The 19371-nt window shown below is 40.2% G+C and overlaps 1 protein-coding gene across 4 annotated transcripts in view; it reads right to left on the bottom strand.

The window, feature by feature from the left end:
* Positions 1-239: 239 nt before the first annotated feature.
* The window catches only part of usp33 (ubiquitin specific peptidase 33), a 41250-nt gene continuing 22118 nt past the window's right edge, over positions 240-19371 (bottom strand). Inside the window, exons 9-24 of one of the 4 annotated variants that reach the window (XM_061919652.1) lie at positions 19149-19227; positions 18451-18889; positions 18250-18390; positions 14506-14621; positions 14249-14421; positions 12569-12639; positions 12459-12492; positions 12335-12380; positions 12077-12257; positions 11847-11973; positions 11585-11754; positions 8292-8373; positions 8106-8214; positions 6091-6193; positions 5550-5618; positions 240-1197 (exon numbers count right to left, since the gene is read on the bottom strand). In XM_061919652.1, coding sequence (XP_061775636.1) covers positions 1040-1197; positions 5550-5618; positions 6091-6193; positions 8106-8214; positions 8292-8373; positions 11585-11754; positions 11847-11973; positions 12077-12257; positions 12335-12380; positions 12459-12492; positions 12569-12639; positions 14249-14421; positions 14506-14621; positions 18250-18390; positions 18451-18889; positions 19149-19227 — 2098 coding nt within the window. In that variant the 3' untranslated portion in view covers positions 240-1039. The remainder of the gene's footprint in view (positions 1198-5549; positions 5619-6090; positions 6194-8105; positions 8215-8291; positions 8374-11584; positions 11755-11846; positions 11974-12076; positions 12258-12334; positions 12381-12458; positions 12493-12568; positions 12640-14248; positions 14422-14505; positions 14622-18249; positions 18391-18450; positions 18890-19148; positions 19228-19371) is intronic. The other 3 variants (XM_061919653.1, XM_061919654.1, XM_061919655.1) reach the window with 3 other exon arrangements.

Here is a 19371-nt window from a genome sequence, read left to right as displayed (position 1 = left end):
CTGGGGAGAGGGAAGTCTGGGTTTCCCTGCATAGGCTGTTGCCCCCGCGACCCGACCTCGGATAAGCGGAAGAAGATGGATGGATGGATGGATATATAAACTATCAGACTGCGTGGTTGCTAGTAGTGGCTTTCAGTAGGCCTTTAACTTCTTTATCTCTTTTTTCCAACCAAAAATGCTTTGCTCTGATTAAGGGTACTTGAATTAAAGGGGGGGACAATCAGAGTGCCACACATGCATTAAGGTTTCATCAACTTTTTTGTTTTAATTGTGCGAGGCAACAAAAATCAGAATTGATCTTCCTTACTGGTCCATATGCTGACTCCTAAAGATGACAGCATCCCTTCCAATATGCAGCAGCAGAGCCCAAACGCCAAATAATGCCCGTAATTAGCCTGCAGATGATGATGATGATGATTACTCCCATTGGGTCGTGCACGTTTAGCATTTACAAAGAGCTGCATGAGATTTAGTTTTGAAAATGTTCAAAGCATGCATCGTGAAGCTACCTTTTTGATACAAAACTGTAAATTCCCCTTCTTTCCGTGACAAGTGCTGAGTCTCAATCAACAAAGTACATCAGTACATTCAAGCGTGACCGATCATAATAATAAATAGTCCCTTCATATCAGTCTCACTCTTCCCCTCCTTGGACATGGCTAGAATACAACAGCAAGACATATTGTGACGATCTGCAATAACAAATCGCAGGAAAACAAAACAAAAACGTGTGCTAGGTGCTCATTTGCTTCAACAAGAACAGACAAAATAATAAGGATGATAACATGGCATTATGGCATTCAGTGGATATTTTTCCTTCTTAGCTGCACACATTTAAAATATTGTGAAAACAAGCTGACTACAGTGCTAATAAAAACCCAGTAGCTCTTTTTACAGACTTCTGTACAACGCCAGGAAGCTCGGTTCCCTCTTGGAGACGAAGAGTTCCCTTTTAGCTTCATTGATCAAAATGAAAGTCAAGTGCAAAGTAAAATAAAAAAAAAAGATCACCCATTCCCTTCCTGCTGGACTTGCCGCCTTAAAGAGAGCGTGTCTCCATCTCGATCTTCTCCTCGGACTGGGACGTCTCGGTGTCCTGGTGGCCCACGTTGGGCCACACGGTCACCAGGGGTCCACCGCCATAGATGGCGTGGAGGAAGTTCCACGTCTCCTCTGAGATCTGGCCGGAGTCTGCCCCTGGGATGTGTGTGAGAGGGGGGGAAAGATGGGGGGGTGTCAAAGTAAGCACTCAAGATGTCAACACTTTTAGAGACAGTGGATGCAGGTTAAGTCGACAACCCTCCGATTGGAAGACTCACGTTGACATACTTGTGATTATTACCAAAAATGTAAGGAGAATAAACGATAATTGGACTGCCGATATTACCGGCCGATTAATGCTTTAAAATGTAATATCGGAAATTATCGGTATCGTTTTCAAAAAGGAAAATGTATGACTTTTTAAAATGCCGTTATGTACACAGACGTAGGGAGAAGTCCAGGGCGCCGAAAAACCTTAAAGGCACTGCCTTTGCGTGCCGGCCCAGTCACATAATATAATCACGGCTTTCCACACACACACAAGTGAATGCCATGCATACTTGGTCAACAGCCGTAGAGGTCACACTGAGGGTGGCCGTACAAACAACTTTAACACTGTTACAAATATGCGCCACACGGTGAACCCACACCAAACAAGAATGACAAACACATTTTGGGAGAACATCCGCATCGTTGCACAACAGAACAAATAACCAGAACCCCTAGCAGCACTGACTCTTCCGGGACGCTACAATATTCACCCTCTCAAGGAGAGCATGTCCCAAATTCCAAGCTGCTGTTTTGAGGCATGTTTAAAAAAATAATGCACTTTGTGACTTTAATAATAAATATGGCAGTGCCATGTTGGCATTTTTTTTCATAACTTGATTTGATTTATTTTGGAAAACCTTGTTACATTGTTTAATGCATCACAACAAAATTAGGCATAATAATGTGTTAATTCCACAACTGTATATATCGGTATCGGTTGATATCGGAATCGGTAATTAAGAGTTGGACAATATTGGAAAATGGGATATCGGCAATAAAGCCATTATCGGCCATCTCTAAATATAACCTTAGAGAAAAATCTAACTTAAAACATATCTTTGCACGTACAACATTACAACCTTTAGCATATCAGTATGTGGAATTAAATTATGAAATGGACTAAGCAAAGAATCTAATGATATTTCAATATGATCCAGTTTAAGAAATTGTTCAAATGACAAGTGTTTACAGAGTACAAGGAAAGAAAATTATAATTATAATCCGCACCGTAACAACATAAACACAACAGAACAAATACCCAGAACCCCTTGCAGCACTAACTCTTCCGGGACGCTACAATATACAGCCCCCGCTATCCCCCTAGGCTATATAAATAAACATTGATTGATTGATTTAAAAAGTTCATTTAAACTAGGAAAGTCATTTTCCTGCATTAATTGCAATTAATCAGAAGTCAAGTGTAATGAATTTAATTTCAATAATTAATCATTTCACAGTACTACTTCTGACATAAATGCACAAATCTGCTTTCTGCAAATAATGCGACAATGATGACATAAACTGAACAATTTATCACATAAAAACAATGTTATGTAGAGAAAGGAGGTGGACTTCATATGCTGACTTGAGTTGGCACTTTTAGTAATGGGAACACGGTGGAGCGGGACCACTTTGACGGCTTTTAATGTTTTACACACACATCAATCCAATGTAGGTCAAGATATGCAGTTCAGTAAACTGAAATCCTAAAACAGGCTGCATCACGACTTATTTGAGACACCACAAGTGACGACAAAAATACAAAGAAAAGACATAATGAAAGATCAGAGTCACACAAAGCTGTCTTTTTCTTAATACATTGAATTTGTCTCTGCCTCTTTTACAAAATGTTAAAAAATCATATTACTTATTTTTCAGTATGCTGCTCTTGGGGAAAAAAAAAAAGTATCGACACCTCAGCGGCATTGAAAGTAAACAGGTTTTTAGAAGGACAATAATAGTTTATCTGATTTTTAAATGAGTTTGCTTGTTGATGATTTTGTTTGGTTTTGTATTGTATAGTTATATTTATATTGTAATTATTATTCTGTGACTGTAAATTGTTTGCTTGTTTTCTTATTGATGCTTTTATTTTTTTCTGTGTTGTGCAGTTATAATTATATGCTTTTACTTGTAATTGTATTGAGTTTGTGGACCCCAGGAAGACTAGTGAGTTGTGGCAACCAGCTAATGGGGATCCTTAATAAAAATACATAAATAAAAATAGATAAACCTCTGGTGTACTTATTGAAGTGTGCTGATGAAACTATTTCATTTGAGGCCTTTTTTTATTACAACTAAGTAGTCGATACTAAAATAACCGATAGCTGCAGCCTCATATCCAATAGTAAAAGTATATCCAGTAATCTATACAGTAGTATATTCAGTAGGGGTGTGGGAAAAAAATCGATTCGAATACGTTGTGCGATTCAGAATCGATTCTCATTTTTAAAAAATACATTTTTTTTTTTTTATCAATCCAACAAACCACTACACAGCAATACCATAACAATGCAATCCAATTCCAAAAGCAAAGCTGAGCCAGCAACACTCAGAACTGCAATAAACAGAACAATTGAGAGGAGACACAAACACCACACAGAACAAACCAAAAGTCGTGAATATTATCAACATCAGTATCAATATTAGTTATCATTTCAGCATAGCAGTGATTAAAAATCCCTCATTGACATTATCATTAGACATTTATAAAAATAATCAAAAAGAACAAGTGGCTTACACTTGCATGGCATCTCATAAGCTTGACAACACACTGTGTCCAATGTTTTCACAAAAATAAAATAAGTCATATTTTTGTAAACAAATTTACATTATTGCAATCAGTTGATAAAACATTGTCCTTTACAATTATAAAAGCTTTTTTTTTTTTTTTTAAATCTACTACTCTGCTAGCATGTCAGCAGACTGGGGTAGATCCTGCTGAAATCTATGTATTGAATGAATACAGAATCGTTCTGAATCGGAAAAATATCGCTTTTAAATCGAGAATTGAATCTAAAAAAAAATCGATATATTATTGAATCATGACCCCAAGAATCGATATTGAATCGAATCGTGGGACACCCAAAGATTCACAGCCCTAATATTGAGTATTTGGTGTGCTTTAGAATAAGCTTGCTGCTAAACTGCTTTTTCATTGTTACTGCAACAATGACAATGATGTTCTGTTATATTTTATGTAGGGGTGGGCAAATTAATGTGTTAATTACGCGTTAACTCATCAATCTATTAACGCCGGCAATTATTTTATTGCACATTTGCGTATGTTGTTTACATGCTTTTATTTTGTTAACGCCTTTTCTTAACAAGATGGCATCTCCCGGACTTACTTCGGCGTGGAGGGGCTCTTGGTAAAGATGGAACATTTGGCAAAAATACCGGACAATTCTGCAAATTTCATGGCTGGCTTACAGCGTGGTCACTCCGGGATCACTTACGACCGCCAGACAATTCTGGATGTGGACAGATCGGGCCGTTTTGGACTGAATGAGGCGTGCTTGCTAGACCGGCTAGCTAGCATGGGAATACTTTGCCGGCTACACCCAGCGGCCTGTGAAGCAGCGGAGTATATGTGTTGTCTGTCTATTTATGAATAATGCAGACCAGGAGTGTTGGCTGAGTTCTTAACGTTTGCTTTCAGAGCGTGCATATCACAACATACAAGATGCCGTCATGGCGACACAACCTATACCGCATGCTCGTCACTCCTGTTGCATGCTGGGTAGGGTAGTTCTTTTTTTCCCTGGCTCATAACATCACAATATATTACCATGTATATGATGCGTTCAGTTTATCAAAGCACCAAGCAAACAATCGGAAAATTCCCATCATATCAATTCCTAGATATGGTCATAATTATTTTAAGTGCACTACGCAGAATAAACACAACATTATTAATATTGCTACTACGGATAATTTGATCAAAAATTCCCTAAAACAGCCCACTACCTATAATATAGGTTTTTTAAACATAAGATCCCTGATAAAAAAATGTTTTCTGCTGTTACCTCAGAAATTGCCTGTTCAGATGTTATGATTGTGGCTCAGAGATTTGTATGTAGATTATATTTATTTTCCATAACAAACAGGATAACTTAAATACCCTGGCAGTGGCAATAAGCTTAAATGTTTGTATTTACATTTTTGGAGTTGATTTTCATCAAATATGCTATTTAACTGCTACTGTTTAACAAGGACTGATTTAAATTGTGTTTGCACAACAAATGTTTTGGCGCTTTTGTTCATGTGGGAGAATATTCCAATAAAGGTGCACTACACACTACTTTTGAATTCATTATTGGGCTTTGCGTATACAATGCAGTTAATCGCGATTAATCGGAGAAATAGTGCGATTAACTTCGATTAAAATTTTCAATCGTTGCCCAGCCCTAATTTCATGACATTTACATACAACAAAAATATGGTATATGTCGTACCTTGTTTGAGTGTTAAATGGCCACCCTTGTTCACCGTTATCTTGGAATTATCAATGGGTCCTGGTGGATCTTGGAGGGGGAAAAAAAAAGAAGAATATTCAAACAGTTAATGTCATATAACACACACGTTCACTGGTATCTTGGTCTGTCCCGATTAGGATTTAGGTTAAAATGAAGTGAAGCAAAAGTCTTCTCCTTGCTTTGAAGGCAAAGAAGATAAACACGCAGAGGAGTGGGAATACAAAGGTGCAGGCTGTTATAAATAGAAGTGACAGTACAAAAGGGAGCGGCAGAGTACAAGTGGTATAAAACTGAAATATATGTTGGCGCTCGGTGCAAGAGGGAGATGACTTCAGGGACTTGAAGCTCTTTGAAGATAAATGAGATGAAACAACTCCACCGCTCGATTTTAGACTACAAAAATGCACACATGTTTTCAGCTTCAAGAAGCAATCATTTTGTACATTTTAGTCCTTCCTTTTTATTTATATCCAGTTCTAATTAGACACGTAAACGTAGGAAGACGGTTGTGTCCAATTACCGTTGTCTTTGCCTTTGACGAAGCCCTCCCACTCGCGAAACCACTGCATGCTGATGCAGTATATGACCACTGGAGACTCCTCCTCCTGGAACGCCTTGTTCAGCTGCAAACACAGAGGAGGGCGAGGGGATGGGGGAGCCAGTGAGAAAGAGGTTGGGGGTTGGGCAGGGGTGGGTGCTGTGGTTGCACAGAATGAATGAAGTGAGGATGAAAGGACTGAGAGGAGATGGAAAACGCAAAAATCAATTCTCTCTGGCCCATGCTGTAATTAGAAGACATTCCTAACTCACTCCGCCTGTTTGGAAATGACACAATTCTCCTTCTTTGCACGCATCCGCGCGGAAACACACACCTCCTGTGCAGCCTTTGTGTATGTGGGCAGGTCACACTGACACAAACAGCTGCATCTGTCTCAATGCATTAATGATGAGGCTTTCATCAGCATCACACCTCTCACCTCCTGCTGTGGCGACTGAGTGCGCCGTCATATAAGATTATTGCCATATTTTGTCAACGCTAACAATAACATCACAATAAAAGATGGGCATAATGACTGACTTTTCCAATATTTAGTGTGTTAATAATTAGTTGTGAAATTGTTGATGACTTAAACCAGACAAGTCCACATTGGTTGAATTGCTTAGTTGCAGCCAGCAGATGGGCTGTTGATTTAGTCTTAACGAGTTTGCTGTTGAAAGAAGTGCAGCATGACGCTAGGGTTGGGCTATCGATATATCGATATATCGCGGGTTAGTCTCTGTGCGATATAGAAAATGACTATATTGTGTGATATTCGAGTATGCGGGCATTACACTACAGGCTCATCTCACTCTTTGTTGTCTCTCCTCAGAGACGTAAAACAAGCGCACCTTCTTACATACGTCACATACGTTTTTTGATTGATTGACTGAAACTTTTATTAGTAGATTACACAGTACAATACATATTCCGTACAATTGACCACTAAATGGTAACACCCGAATAAGTTTTTCAACCTGTTTAAGTCGGGGTCCACGTTAATCAATTCATGTTATACGCCCTCGCGGAGCAGAGAGGTAGCGGCATGCGTAACGTTAGCTGTCGTGCGGGAATTAATTAATAAAGAAATAATTCCCAAGAAAAACAGCAGGGGGTCCATCGTATGGCAGTGGTTTGGCTTCAAGCGGGAATATGTCGAACAGACAACTGTAATTTGTCAAGTGTGGGGCAAAAGCGTTGCTACAAAAAGTAGCATTACTGCTACTGTATTTTCCATCCATCCATTTTCTACCGCTTAATCCCTTTTGGGGTCGCCGGGGGCGCTGGCGCCTATCTCAGCTACAATCGAGCGGAAGGCGGGGTACACCCTGGACAAGTCGCCACCTAATCGCAGGGCCAACACAGATAGACAGACAACATTCACACTCACATTCACACACTAGGGACCATTTAGTGTTGCCAATCAACCTATCCCCAGGTGCATGTTTTTGGAAGTGGGAGGGGCCTATCCCCAGGTGCATGTCTTTGGAGGTGGGAGGGGCCTATCCCCAGGTGCATGTCTTTGGAAGTGGGAGGGGCCTATCCCCAGGTGCATGTCTTTGGAGGTGGGAGGAAGCCGGAGTACCCGGAGGGAACCCACGCAGTCATGGGGAGAACATACAAACTCCACACAGAAAGATCCCGAGCCTGGATTTGAACCCAGGACTGCAGGACCTTCGTATTGTGAGGCAAACGCACTAACCCCTCTGCCACCGTGAAGCCCCCCCGTTTGAACAAGAAAATCTCATTTCAGTAGGCCTTTAAGACCCTGGCTGGGAAATAGATCTGCAGCTTCTGCACAAAAGGCAGCGTGTAGCAACAATCAACATGACAAATACATGTAATGGTACATAAATGGCCATCCCAAATTAGACTGACTCGCAGAGAGATAAGTATTAAATAATAATAAATTGTCCATGCAGGAAGTAAGCTCAGATGAACGTTGCAAAAAAAACGGAATTATGACACGATGGACGACGGGAAAAGAGTGGACTTACCCGGATGAACATGTCTAGTTCTGACTTGCGCCGCCTCTCCAGCTTCTCTATCTCAATCTGGCATGTGTGGCAGGCGTACAGGTGATTGACAGCTGGTCCTCCGCCGTACCTACAAGCAGATTTTTGTTTTATCACGAGCAGCTATGAAGAGCTGCTGCTGCTGCTGCTGCAGGTCAGTCTGAGCACCTGCTGTAAAGGTGATCCCACACGTTCTGAGGCAGCATTACGGTCAGGTCGTCGATGTAGGACGCTTTGTTGGGCGGTACTCCTGAGGTAACACAGGACCACAGACATCATCTACACAGGTAATGTACACAAACAGACAAGACAAACCAAGAGTTCTTTGTCGACTTTCAAAAGAATGTGATCTTTATCAGTGGTTCTCAACCATAGAACCCTTTGAGCCTCCAAAGAATATCTGTTTCTCAGCTGTGGATCAAATGGGCCGCAGCGGTACTCAGTTGTAATACACTTTTCCACCACTTGTGGCAGTAATGACGATATCAAACAAACAGGAGGAGGAGTCTGGAGATGAAATCTTGAAAGTTTTTAAGTGCAAAAATTATGACTTAAAGTGTTGAAGCTGCATATTAATTTGCACTTTGATTTGATTGACCTTTTAGTTTGGAAACATGTTTATTATGATTTAGTTTGATTATTTAAGCACAACATAATTGTAGGTATGGCTAAATTTATTTTCATTAGTTATTCATGAGTCCAATCTAATGCGGTATATTAGTATTATTTTCCTAATCGGCCTGACCTGACCCACTATGGACTGGACTCTCACTATTATGTTAGATCCACTATGGACTGGACTCTCACAATATTATGCTAGACCCACTATGGACTGGACTCTCACTATTATGTTAGATCCACTATGGACTGGACTCTCACTATTATGTTAGATCCACTATGGACTGGACTCTCACTATTATGTTAGATCCACTATGGACTGGACTCTCACTATTATGTTAGATCCACTATGGAGTGGACTCTCGCTATTATGTTAGATCCACTATGGACTGGACTCTCACACTATTATGTTAGATCCACTATGGACTGGACTCTCACTATTATGTTAGATCCACTATGGACTGGACTCTCACTATTATGTTAGATCCACTATGGACTGGACTCTCACTATTATGTTAGATCCACTATGGACTGGACTCTCACTATTATGTTAGACCCACTATGGACTGGACTTTCACAATATCATGCTAGACCCACTTGACGTCCATTGCATCCAGTCTCCCCTAGAGGGGGCGGGGTTCACCCACATCTGCGGTCCTCTCCAAGGTTTCTCATAGACATTGACATCCCACTGGGTTGTGAGTTTTTCCTTGCCCTTATGTGGGATCTGAACCGAGGATGTCATTGTCGCTTGTGCAGCCCTTTGAGACACTTGTGCTTTAGGGATGTATAAATAAACATTGATTGATTGATTGACCTAAGGTTAATGTCTTAGATAAATAATAATCTTTGTGATTAGCTCATGGTTTCATATCATTTGATAAAGTTGTAAACGGTAAGTAGGTTCGATATAATTTTTGAATACGATTATTGCTATTTCAGTGTTAATATTCGAATGGGCCCTGGGCCGCTCTGTAGTGGAAATGTTGGGCCCCAAAATAAATAAGGTTAATAACCTCTGAACTACAAAATATGTATTAAATATGCTTTGGTGTAAGTTTTACTCCACAGTCACCTTTACAACATGATTTTTGAGCCTCTCTGTAAGATGTTTGATTCTGGAGGCGTTCCCGGTTTGCAAATAAAACCACGCTGCACCTTCTCCAAAAGTATCATAATGTATCTTTTGAGAATGTACATTGTTTAAACATACATCGTGAAGTTGTCACCGCTACTTTCATTCCAGACAGGGTCGAAAATAAACTTACTAAATATATTATATATTTGCCCGGTCACAAAATGATGTACACCTTCCCACCTTTGGATCAATTCAGACTCTGCTTCCAGAAGCTCCTTAAATCAGCATTTATGTCACTGCGTGTTGCACGTCGGGGTTATTATGCACATGCCAAGCCTGTAGAAGAGAGCTTGACTTATGGTCCAAATTAGGACATCCACCTTGCGACATCAGGATGTAGACAGGCTTAAAACCCCACGAACAGACACATGCAACACTTTGTGCAAGCTCACGCTTAAGATTTGATGCTTTAACATTGCTTAACACAAGTATTTATGTAAAGACACATTTTTGTCATAGGTCCCCTTTAAACTCCCTGCACTAATGTGGAGCCTGCAGAGATTTCCTGTTCTGTAACTATAATGGGAATGCAGCATTGTCTACACAAGGAGAAAAAGCTGCCTTTTGAATTCAGCTTTGTTATGAAAGGGAAAAAGTATTTCTGTGTTTTCCGCACTATAAGGCGCACCGGATTATAAGGCGCACTGTCAGCTTTTGAGAAAATTGGAGGTTTTTAGGTGCCCCTTACAGTGCGGAAAATACGGTAAGTACAAACCATTATCAGTTGAGAAATTGTGTTAGATGTAAATATAACTGGAAATACAATGATTTACAAATAATGTTCAACCCATATTCAGTTGAATATGCTACAAAGACAACATATTTGATGTTTAAACTGATAAACTTTTTTTTTGCAAATAATCATTAACTTCAGAATTTGATGCCAGCAACACCTGACAAAGAAGTTGGGAAAGGTGGCAATAAATACTGATAAAGTTGAGGAATGCTCATCAAACACTTATTTGGAACATCCCACAGGTGTGCAGGCTAATTGGGAACAGGTGGGTGCCATGATTGGGTATAAAAGCAGCTTCCCAAAAAATGCTCAATCTTTCACAAGAAAGGATGGGGCGAGGTACACCCCTTTGTCCACAACTGCATGAGCAAATAGTCAAACAGTTTAAGAACAACGTTTCTCAAAGTGCAATTGCAAGAAATTTAGGGATTTCAACATCTAGGTTCCATAATATCATCAAAAGTTTAAGTGAATCTGGAGAAATCACTCCATGTAAGCGGCATAACCTGAAAGCAACATTGAATGACCGTGACCTTCGATCCCTCAGACGGCACTGTATCAAAAACCGACATCAATCGACCCCGGACTGTTGAACGACTGAAGCGCTGCATAAAACAAGAATGGGAAAGAATTCCACTTTCAAAGCTCCAATAAATAGTTTCCTTAGTTCCCAAACGTTTATTGAGTGTTAAAAGAAAAGGTGATGTAACACAGTGGTGAACATGCCCTTTCCCAACTACTTTGGCACGTGTTGCAGCCATGAAATTCTAAGATAATTATTTGCAAGAAAAAAAAAAGTTTATGAGTTTGAACATCAAATATCTTGTCTTTGTAGTGCATTTAATTGAATATGGGTTGAAAAGGATTTGCAAATCATTGTATTCCGTTTTCTAACACAATTCCCCAACTCATATGGAAACAGGGTTTGTATGTTCTGCGAGGATACTAACTGATGAAAACTACAATTACCTCCATGCGTGCACAGGAAGTCGTCGTTGGAAATAGGCCCCGGCTCTGCAAATGTCTTGAACTTGTTGAACCACGGGCGGGAGATGTAGAACTGCAGGAGGCTGGGCTCCATCATGTCGAGTAAGCCAGACACCCTCCTACGCTCCTTCAGCACGTCCTCGTTGCTCTTTCTGCGGCGGGAGCGCAGCAATTTTGTTCATCGCATTGATTGAAGAGGATGAACGGCGGCGTAAAAATAGAGTGTTGATGAATGATGACTTACTTATAGAAGAGCACGTAAGCTTCAGCATTCTGGACGCAAGACTCGGAGACCTCCGTGACACTTTGGTCGTCAAACTCGTACCACAGGTTGTTGACGGTGTTCCTGCAGTAGGCGATGTAGTGGCCACCTAGTGGTCGGACGGCAGAGAAGCATGGTTGCTATCAGAGCAGCATTGGCAGGCATGTACCACAAGCACATGAGACATTTTTTCACGCGGGTCGCCCACTCACTGCTGGCAGTGCCGTGGTGGCAGATGACCGACAGCAGGTCGTAGTTGGCTGTCTGCGCCAAGCTATCCTTGGTCAGGAAGGGCTGCAGGTCCAGGCCCTCTAGGGGGAAGGAAACGTGGGTGCCAATCTTGGTGGAGAACATCAACTCGTGCCGAAAGCGCTTCAAATGGATGCACAGGATCTAGAGTCAAGGATGATAAAAACATAGTTTAAGTGATAAGACGAAGGCAGATCATTATGTTTCTTTTTCAATGTTACCTCTGGCAAGCTTTGCATTTTGCAAAACTTGACTCCATTTCGCAACCTGAGGACAAAAGATGACATTTTGAAAACTAGTTCTAAAGTTTTAGGTTCAGCAGAGAATACAAAAGGAAATACTTACTTCTTGCATTTTTCACAGCTGTACATGTTGTCTCCTACGAAAGCGCATCATGAAAAACAACATTTAAATCGTATATTGTGTCAAGTAAAAAGAAGTATCCACTGGCTCACCTTTCAGCTCATCTCTGGCAAAAAAGGCTGCCAGACAATCTTGTAGCGTCACCACTGGACCCCAGAACCAGCTAAAAATTGAAGCAGACAGCATTTATTATAAATCCTGTACAAAATTCCCCTGGTAAAACTCATCAGCTTTTTTAACACGATTGAGTTTGAGTTTGAGTTTATTTGGAACATGCAAGCATACAACATGATGCATCACAATTTCCAGTTTCTCTATTCAACGTGTTCGAAAAGGAGTAGGAAGAAGCAGAGTTTATTTAATCCTACCCCTTTTCTTTACATAACACTTGCTAAAACTTTTGTTCACTTCCTGTTCTCAATGTATTCACAATGTATACTCCATAAGTAATAAGTAATCACGATAAAAATAAATAAACAAATAAATAATTGGTGAAGCAAGTTTTATTCCATACGATGAGATAAATCAGATTATTTTGAGAATGAATGGGTGAGTAAAATCAGAATGTTTATCGTAGTTCTTCTTTTTTGTACTTTGTAAACACTTCCAGTTTGAAGAGTTTCTTGAAGTGGATCATATTAGTACATTGTTTGATTGCTTTGCTTAATCCATTCCATCATTTAATTCCACATACTGAAGGTCTTAAGTGTTGTATGTGCATACAAATGTTTTAAATTACATTTTTCTCTAAGATTATATTTCTCTTATTTTGTTGAGAAGAATTGTTGTATATTCTTGGGAAGCAAGTTATAGTTTGCTTTGTGTATAATCTTAGCTGTTTGCAATTCCAGTATGTCGTGGAATTTCAGTATATTTGATTCAATAAATAACAGGTTTGTATGATCTCTATATCCAACATGATGTATTATTTTAACTGATCTTTTTTGTAACACTGTTAGTGAATGAAGTGTACTTTTGTAATTATTTCCCCATATTTCTACACAGCAACTCAGATATGGTAGCACTAGTGAGCAGTGGAGAATAAGAAGTGATTTTTGGTCTAGAACATATTTGGCTTTATTCATTATTGACGTATTTCTTGCTACTTTATGTTGTATATTTTTTACATGAGATTTCCAGTTCAATTTATCATCAATCATTATACCTAGAAATTTGGTTTCATTTACTCTTTCAATTTCTATTCCGTCTATTTGTATTTGTGTTTGACTTTCTTTTCTACTGTTACCAAATAGCATTATTTTAGTTTTACTGAGATTCAATGATAGTCTGTTTTTGTCAAACCATTTTTTTTATTTGTTCATTTCTTCAGTTATTATTTGTATTATCTTCTGTGTGTTCTCTCCTGAACAAAACGCTGTTGTATCATCCACAAATAATACTAACTGTAAATCTCTTGTAACTTTACAAATGTCATTTATATAGAGATTGAATAATTTAGGTCCTAGTATTGATCCCTGAGGTACACCACAGGAAATATTTAGCATTGTGGAAGTGTGTCCACCTAGCTTCACGTATTGTTTCCTGTTCGTTAAATAACTTCTTATCCAATTTAAGACTAACCCTCTAATGCCATATTGTTCTAGTTTTTTTGTTAAAATATTGTGATTAATTGTGTCAAATGCTTTAGTTAGATCCATAAACACTGCTGACGCACATTTTTTACTATCTATTGCATTGGAAATTTCTTCTGTGATTTCAATTTTTCGATGGCTAAAAACGGCCTCTTTGGGGCTCGTGATGTTGTTCCACACCTCTTGATGTACTCCATGACAAAGGCGATCCAGCCCTGCGCCGCGTACGCTTCCCCGCAGGAGCCGGCTTTGACCAGGGATGTCTGGTGAGTGGAGGAGTGGAGCTTGGCCAGGTCTTCCTTGCCCGGGATGGGTAAGGAGATATCCTGGAAGTTCTCCAATGTGACGGACACCTGCGAAGACGCACAGTCCAGGGGTTGTTAAGTGTGATGTTTGAGAGTGCCGCTCAGATGCGCTATTTACTTCGAGGCACTGACCCGATCGCAGGTGAGGCACTGCACCGAGCTCACGATGGTCCCGTCAAAGACGTCCGAGATGACGCTGCGGTATTTCTTTTGACACTTGCTCTTAGGTGGGGAGAAGGTGCTGACTGCTGTGGAGATGCAGCGATGAGACAGTGGCAAAACAAGACGGACATAATGACAGTAATGGCAGCTTCAGCTTGGCGGCTGAAGTGTGTAAAAGAAAACAAAGCAGGAAAGAAACAGGAAGCCATTTGTAAACATGTTCTGCAAAAACAGCCATGAGTTGGGTGGAGGACAGAGTAAAACAACTTGCACTGAGCCTAGTCTATAAAATCCACTACACCTCCTTGATCCCGAAGTACATGTCAAACTACTTCCTTAACGTAAATGACCACCATAACCACAACACCAGGGGGAGCTGCACAAACCACGTTAAACCCAGATTTCGATCTAACAAAGGTCTTAACTCATTCTCTTTCTATGCCACATCAATGTGGAATGCACTCCCAACAGGTATAAAAGTAAGTGCATCTCTATATTCCTTCAAAACCGCTCTAAAACAACACCTCCAGGCAACTTCAACACTTTACTAATACCCTCCTCCATTCACATCCCATCTCCCCGGATTATAAACAACTCAAATGTACTTCTAATGTATATACTTGTTCTTATGCTATGTGAACTCACTATGTTCTCTGCTGGCTGTACATATCCTACTAAATAAGACCTACACTGTTTCAATGTCCATTTCTCTGTTGATGCAATTGTTGATGACTGAAGTTCTGATATCAACCACAGCTCCCCAACCACCCCCCGGATTGTAAATAATGTAAATAATTCAATGTACATACTATGATGATTAACTTGTGTGATGACTGTATTATGCTGATAGTATATATTTGTACCATGAATTGATTAACGTGGACCCCGACTTAAACAAGTTGAAAAACTTATTGGGGTGTTACCATTTAGTGGTCAATTGTACGGAATATGTACTGTACTGTGCAATCTACTAATAAAAGTATCAATCAATCAAAGTTGCAGCTCTCATCCGGTAAGACGGCGGTAATACATATTGCAAAGTGACATTTAACTTCTAGCTTCCAAAAAAAAAACTGCGGATCCAAATTAGGTATGAGCAATTTTGGAAAATAATCGTCAGCCGTCCCTCGCTACATCGCACTTTAAATATTGCGGCTTCACCCAATCCGATTTTTCCCAGCAATACGTTAGAAAAGATGAAATTCATCCTATGGTGGTGCTACTTAGGTGCCGTTGAGTGGCGGGAGAGAGGGCAGAGGTTTGGGCCGTGTTTGCAATCGGTTGTCATGGTGGATGGTTGCGCTCTCTCTGGCAGGATGAACGAGCTTCAGAGTCCTGGATGGATGAACATGTATCGGACACTTCGGTCACTCTGGACCGATTTTTTATATGATTTTAAAGATGATTAAAAAAAAAATGCTCATCACATTTATTTATTTTTCCCTAGCAGCGCACTTCTGACTTTTGGCAACAAATGTGTGTCCCTACTTCTGGAAAGAAAGGCGAATGTGTTGTAATCATGGCAGACTTGGACCAACTGCCGCCTTTTAGAAGCGAGCACAAAGAGAGGGTGACACGTTGGAGCAGATGTAAGCCCAGAGAGTTTGGTGGACGTGATTTGACGCTGCAGATGTGAAACTTGGAGCCAACATACATGCCGTGCATACCCAAAATCAGCTGGCAAAAATGTCCCCGGCCAACTGGAACAAACAGGCAACTGTCCATCGAGTAAGTCACTGTAATATTGATCATGATACATGCAGTACATCACCATAAAACCACACTACATACACTGTGCAGCTAGCTGTGTACAAACAAAACATGAAATATGAGCTAATACTTTACAAACGCTACAATAGCATTATTCATTTTTTTTAGTCAGTACAGATTGGTGTCCTATCGTATTGTATTGTGCGTTGCAAACAATTCAATAATTATGCTGAGTTCCTCAGAGTTCACTATTACAATAACAATGTAACTACAACTTGGTTGTTATATAGGTTATGGAATGTAACTTAATATTGTTGGCAGTTTTTGGATGCATTTTCAAAGTGATTTAGAGGCAGAACAGACTGCTTCCATTAGCTGCATTTCTAGCCACCGAGAACAAGACGATTACTACAAATTGGAATGCAAAATAAAAAAAACGTTTGTCTTCTTGTCTTTCGTCAGGATTGGGAGCTGGAGGCACAATTTTTAAGAAGTGCAGTTTCTCTTTAACACAGTGACGCAATTCATAATTATTTAAAAAAATAAACGAATTGACAAATTGGGGTATTTGACCACACATAACATAACTCATGACCATTCTAACTGCAGCCCTCGCGGTTGGAAAACCGCATTTTATCACATTATGATTAAATTGCAATTAATCATTCAGCCCTAATCCAGAGCTACACCTAAAATGTACTAGCCCAGTGGTTCTCAACCTTTTTTCAGTGATGTACCCCCTGTGAACATTTTTTTGATTCAAGTACCCCCTAATCAGAGCAAAGCATTTTTGGTGCACTATGTCATCAGTTTTTGATTTATTAAATTGTATAACACTGCAAAATATTGCTCATTTGTAGTGGTCTTTCTTGAACTATTTGGAAAAAAAAGATATACGAATAACTAAAAACTTGTTGAAAAATAAACAAGTGATTCAATTATAAATGCAGATTTCTACACATAGAAGTAATCATCAACTTAAAGTGCCCTCTTTGGGGATTGTAATAGAGATCCATCTGGATTCATCAACTTACTTCTAAACATTTCTTCACAAAAAAAGAAATCTTTAACATCAATATTTATGGAACATGTCCACAAAAAATCTAGCTGTCAACACTGAATATTGCATTGTTGTATTTTATAATCATTAACTTTAGAGTTTGATGCCAGCAACACGTGACAACGAAGTTGGGAAAGTTGCAATAGGTACTGATAAAGTTGAGGAATGGTCATCAAACACTTATTTGTAACATCCCACAGGTGTGCAGGCTAATTGGGAACAGGTGGGTGCCATGATTGGGTATAAAAACAGCTTCCCAAAAAATGCTTAGTCTTTCACAAGAAAGGATGGGGCGAGGTACACCCCTTTGTCCACAACTGCGTGAGCAAATAGTCAAACAGTTTAAGAACAACGTTTCTCAAAGTAGACGCCCCTGCTTATTTCAGCAAAACAATGCCAAGCCACATGTTACAATAGCGTGGCTTCGTAGTAAAAGAGGGTGGGTACTTTCCTGGCACGCCTGCAGTCCAGACCTGTCTCCCATCGAATTTGTGTGGCGCATTATGAAGCGTAAAATATGACTGAAGCTCTACATAAAACAAGAATGAGAAAGAATTCCACTTTCAAAGCTTCAACAATTAGTTTCCTCAGTTCCCAAACGTTTATTGAGTGTTGTTAAAAGAAAAGGTGATGTAACACAGTGGTGAACATGCCCTTTCCCAACTACTTTGGAATGTGTTGCAGCCATGAAATTCTAAGTTTATTATTATTTGCAAAAAAAATAACGTTTATGAGTTTGAACATCAAGTATCTTGTCTTTGTAGCCCATTCAACTGAATATGGGTTGAAAAGGATTTGCAAATCATTGTATTCCGTTTATATTTACATCTAACACAATTTCCCAAAGCATATGGAAAGGGTGTTTGTAAAAGATCTTTTATTTGCTAATGACAGCTGAGCAGACGCTCACTTACACAAACATGTCAGTAAAGATGGTATCATACCTTTCTTGTGTGCAGCGTTGAGGCAAGGCCAGACAGAGGAAGCTTTGGGTGGACTGGTGGATATTTTGGAAATGTGCCCCTCCATGGGCACTGGGCTTTGGGGTCTTGCGAGTTTGGATATTTGGATGTCTGGAAAAGATTCTACAGAAGATTATTGATGCTCAATGTCAACATTCATTAACAGTGTCTCTTTTTAATTACCTGATGTCCTGCTTTGCACTTTAATGTGTCCCTGACTGCTGATGATGGTGTTGGTCTCTGTGGTGGTGTCCACATCCTTGTCCATGTCCCCTGTGTTGTTGTCCTCCATGACATCGTTCACGCCGCAGCGGTAGATGTCGTTGATCATGTTCTTCTCTTTCTGCCACTCCCTATTGGCCTGGATGTCATCTTGCTCGGGAATCAGCATCTCCATCTCGTTGTCTGACGGCATGCTGGCGGGCTGCGCCTCGTTTTCGGCCCGCTCGCTGCTGCCGCATGACTCACACGACTGGAAGTCATTGTCCGACTGGCTACGGTTGTCCTGCTCCGGGCAGTCGCCTATCGTAATGTCACTGGACTGCTCGTACGGCTCAGGTAGTATCTCCTTCAGCTCCTCGTGAAGTTGGTCCATCAAGCAGCGCAGAAACTCCTGCGAGTCCTGCACACAATGCGGAACAGCAAGTTAGTTCCGGTGGGGAGTTTTAAAGTTTGTTTTGATGCCAAACTAACACACAGCATAACAAAAAAATCAAAGTGAGCTCCAAACAACTTCTTTCAAAGACATGATAATTCCTGCGTGTCGCGACGAATGAAGATGTCTCAGCTAAATCATTTCCACAAAAACTGACTAGCCAAAAGAAAACATCAATTTGTCTTTTCGGCCTGAAAGGAGAGAGCTCCGGCAAAACATCACACACCTGCTGAGAATATCCCCTGAACATTGGGTTTATGGCTTTAATTCCCTGGAACAGACTAGTAGGGACCACATAGGAGGGTCTGCAATGACAAGACACATACAAAGTTAGTCAGCAGCACAAAGTCCAGCTTTAAGAAAAGTCTTGATTGTTTGAAACTTTTATTAGTAGATTGCACAGTACAGTACATATTCTGTACAATTGACCACTAAATGGTAACACCCCA

This window comes from Nerophis ophidion, linkage group LG14 (genome assembly GCF_033978795.1).
Source record: "Nerophis ophidion isolate RoL-2023_Sa linkage group LG14, RoL_Noph_v1.0, whole genome shotgun sequence".
Lineage (NCBI taxonomy): Eukaryota > Metazoa > Chordata > Actinopteri > Syngnathiformes > Syngnathidae > Nerophis > Nerophis ophidion.
Note: the sequence above shows the minus strand (reverse complement) of the source record. Positions and strands in the feature narration are given on the sequence as shown.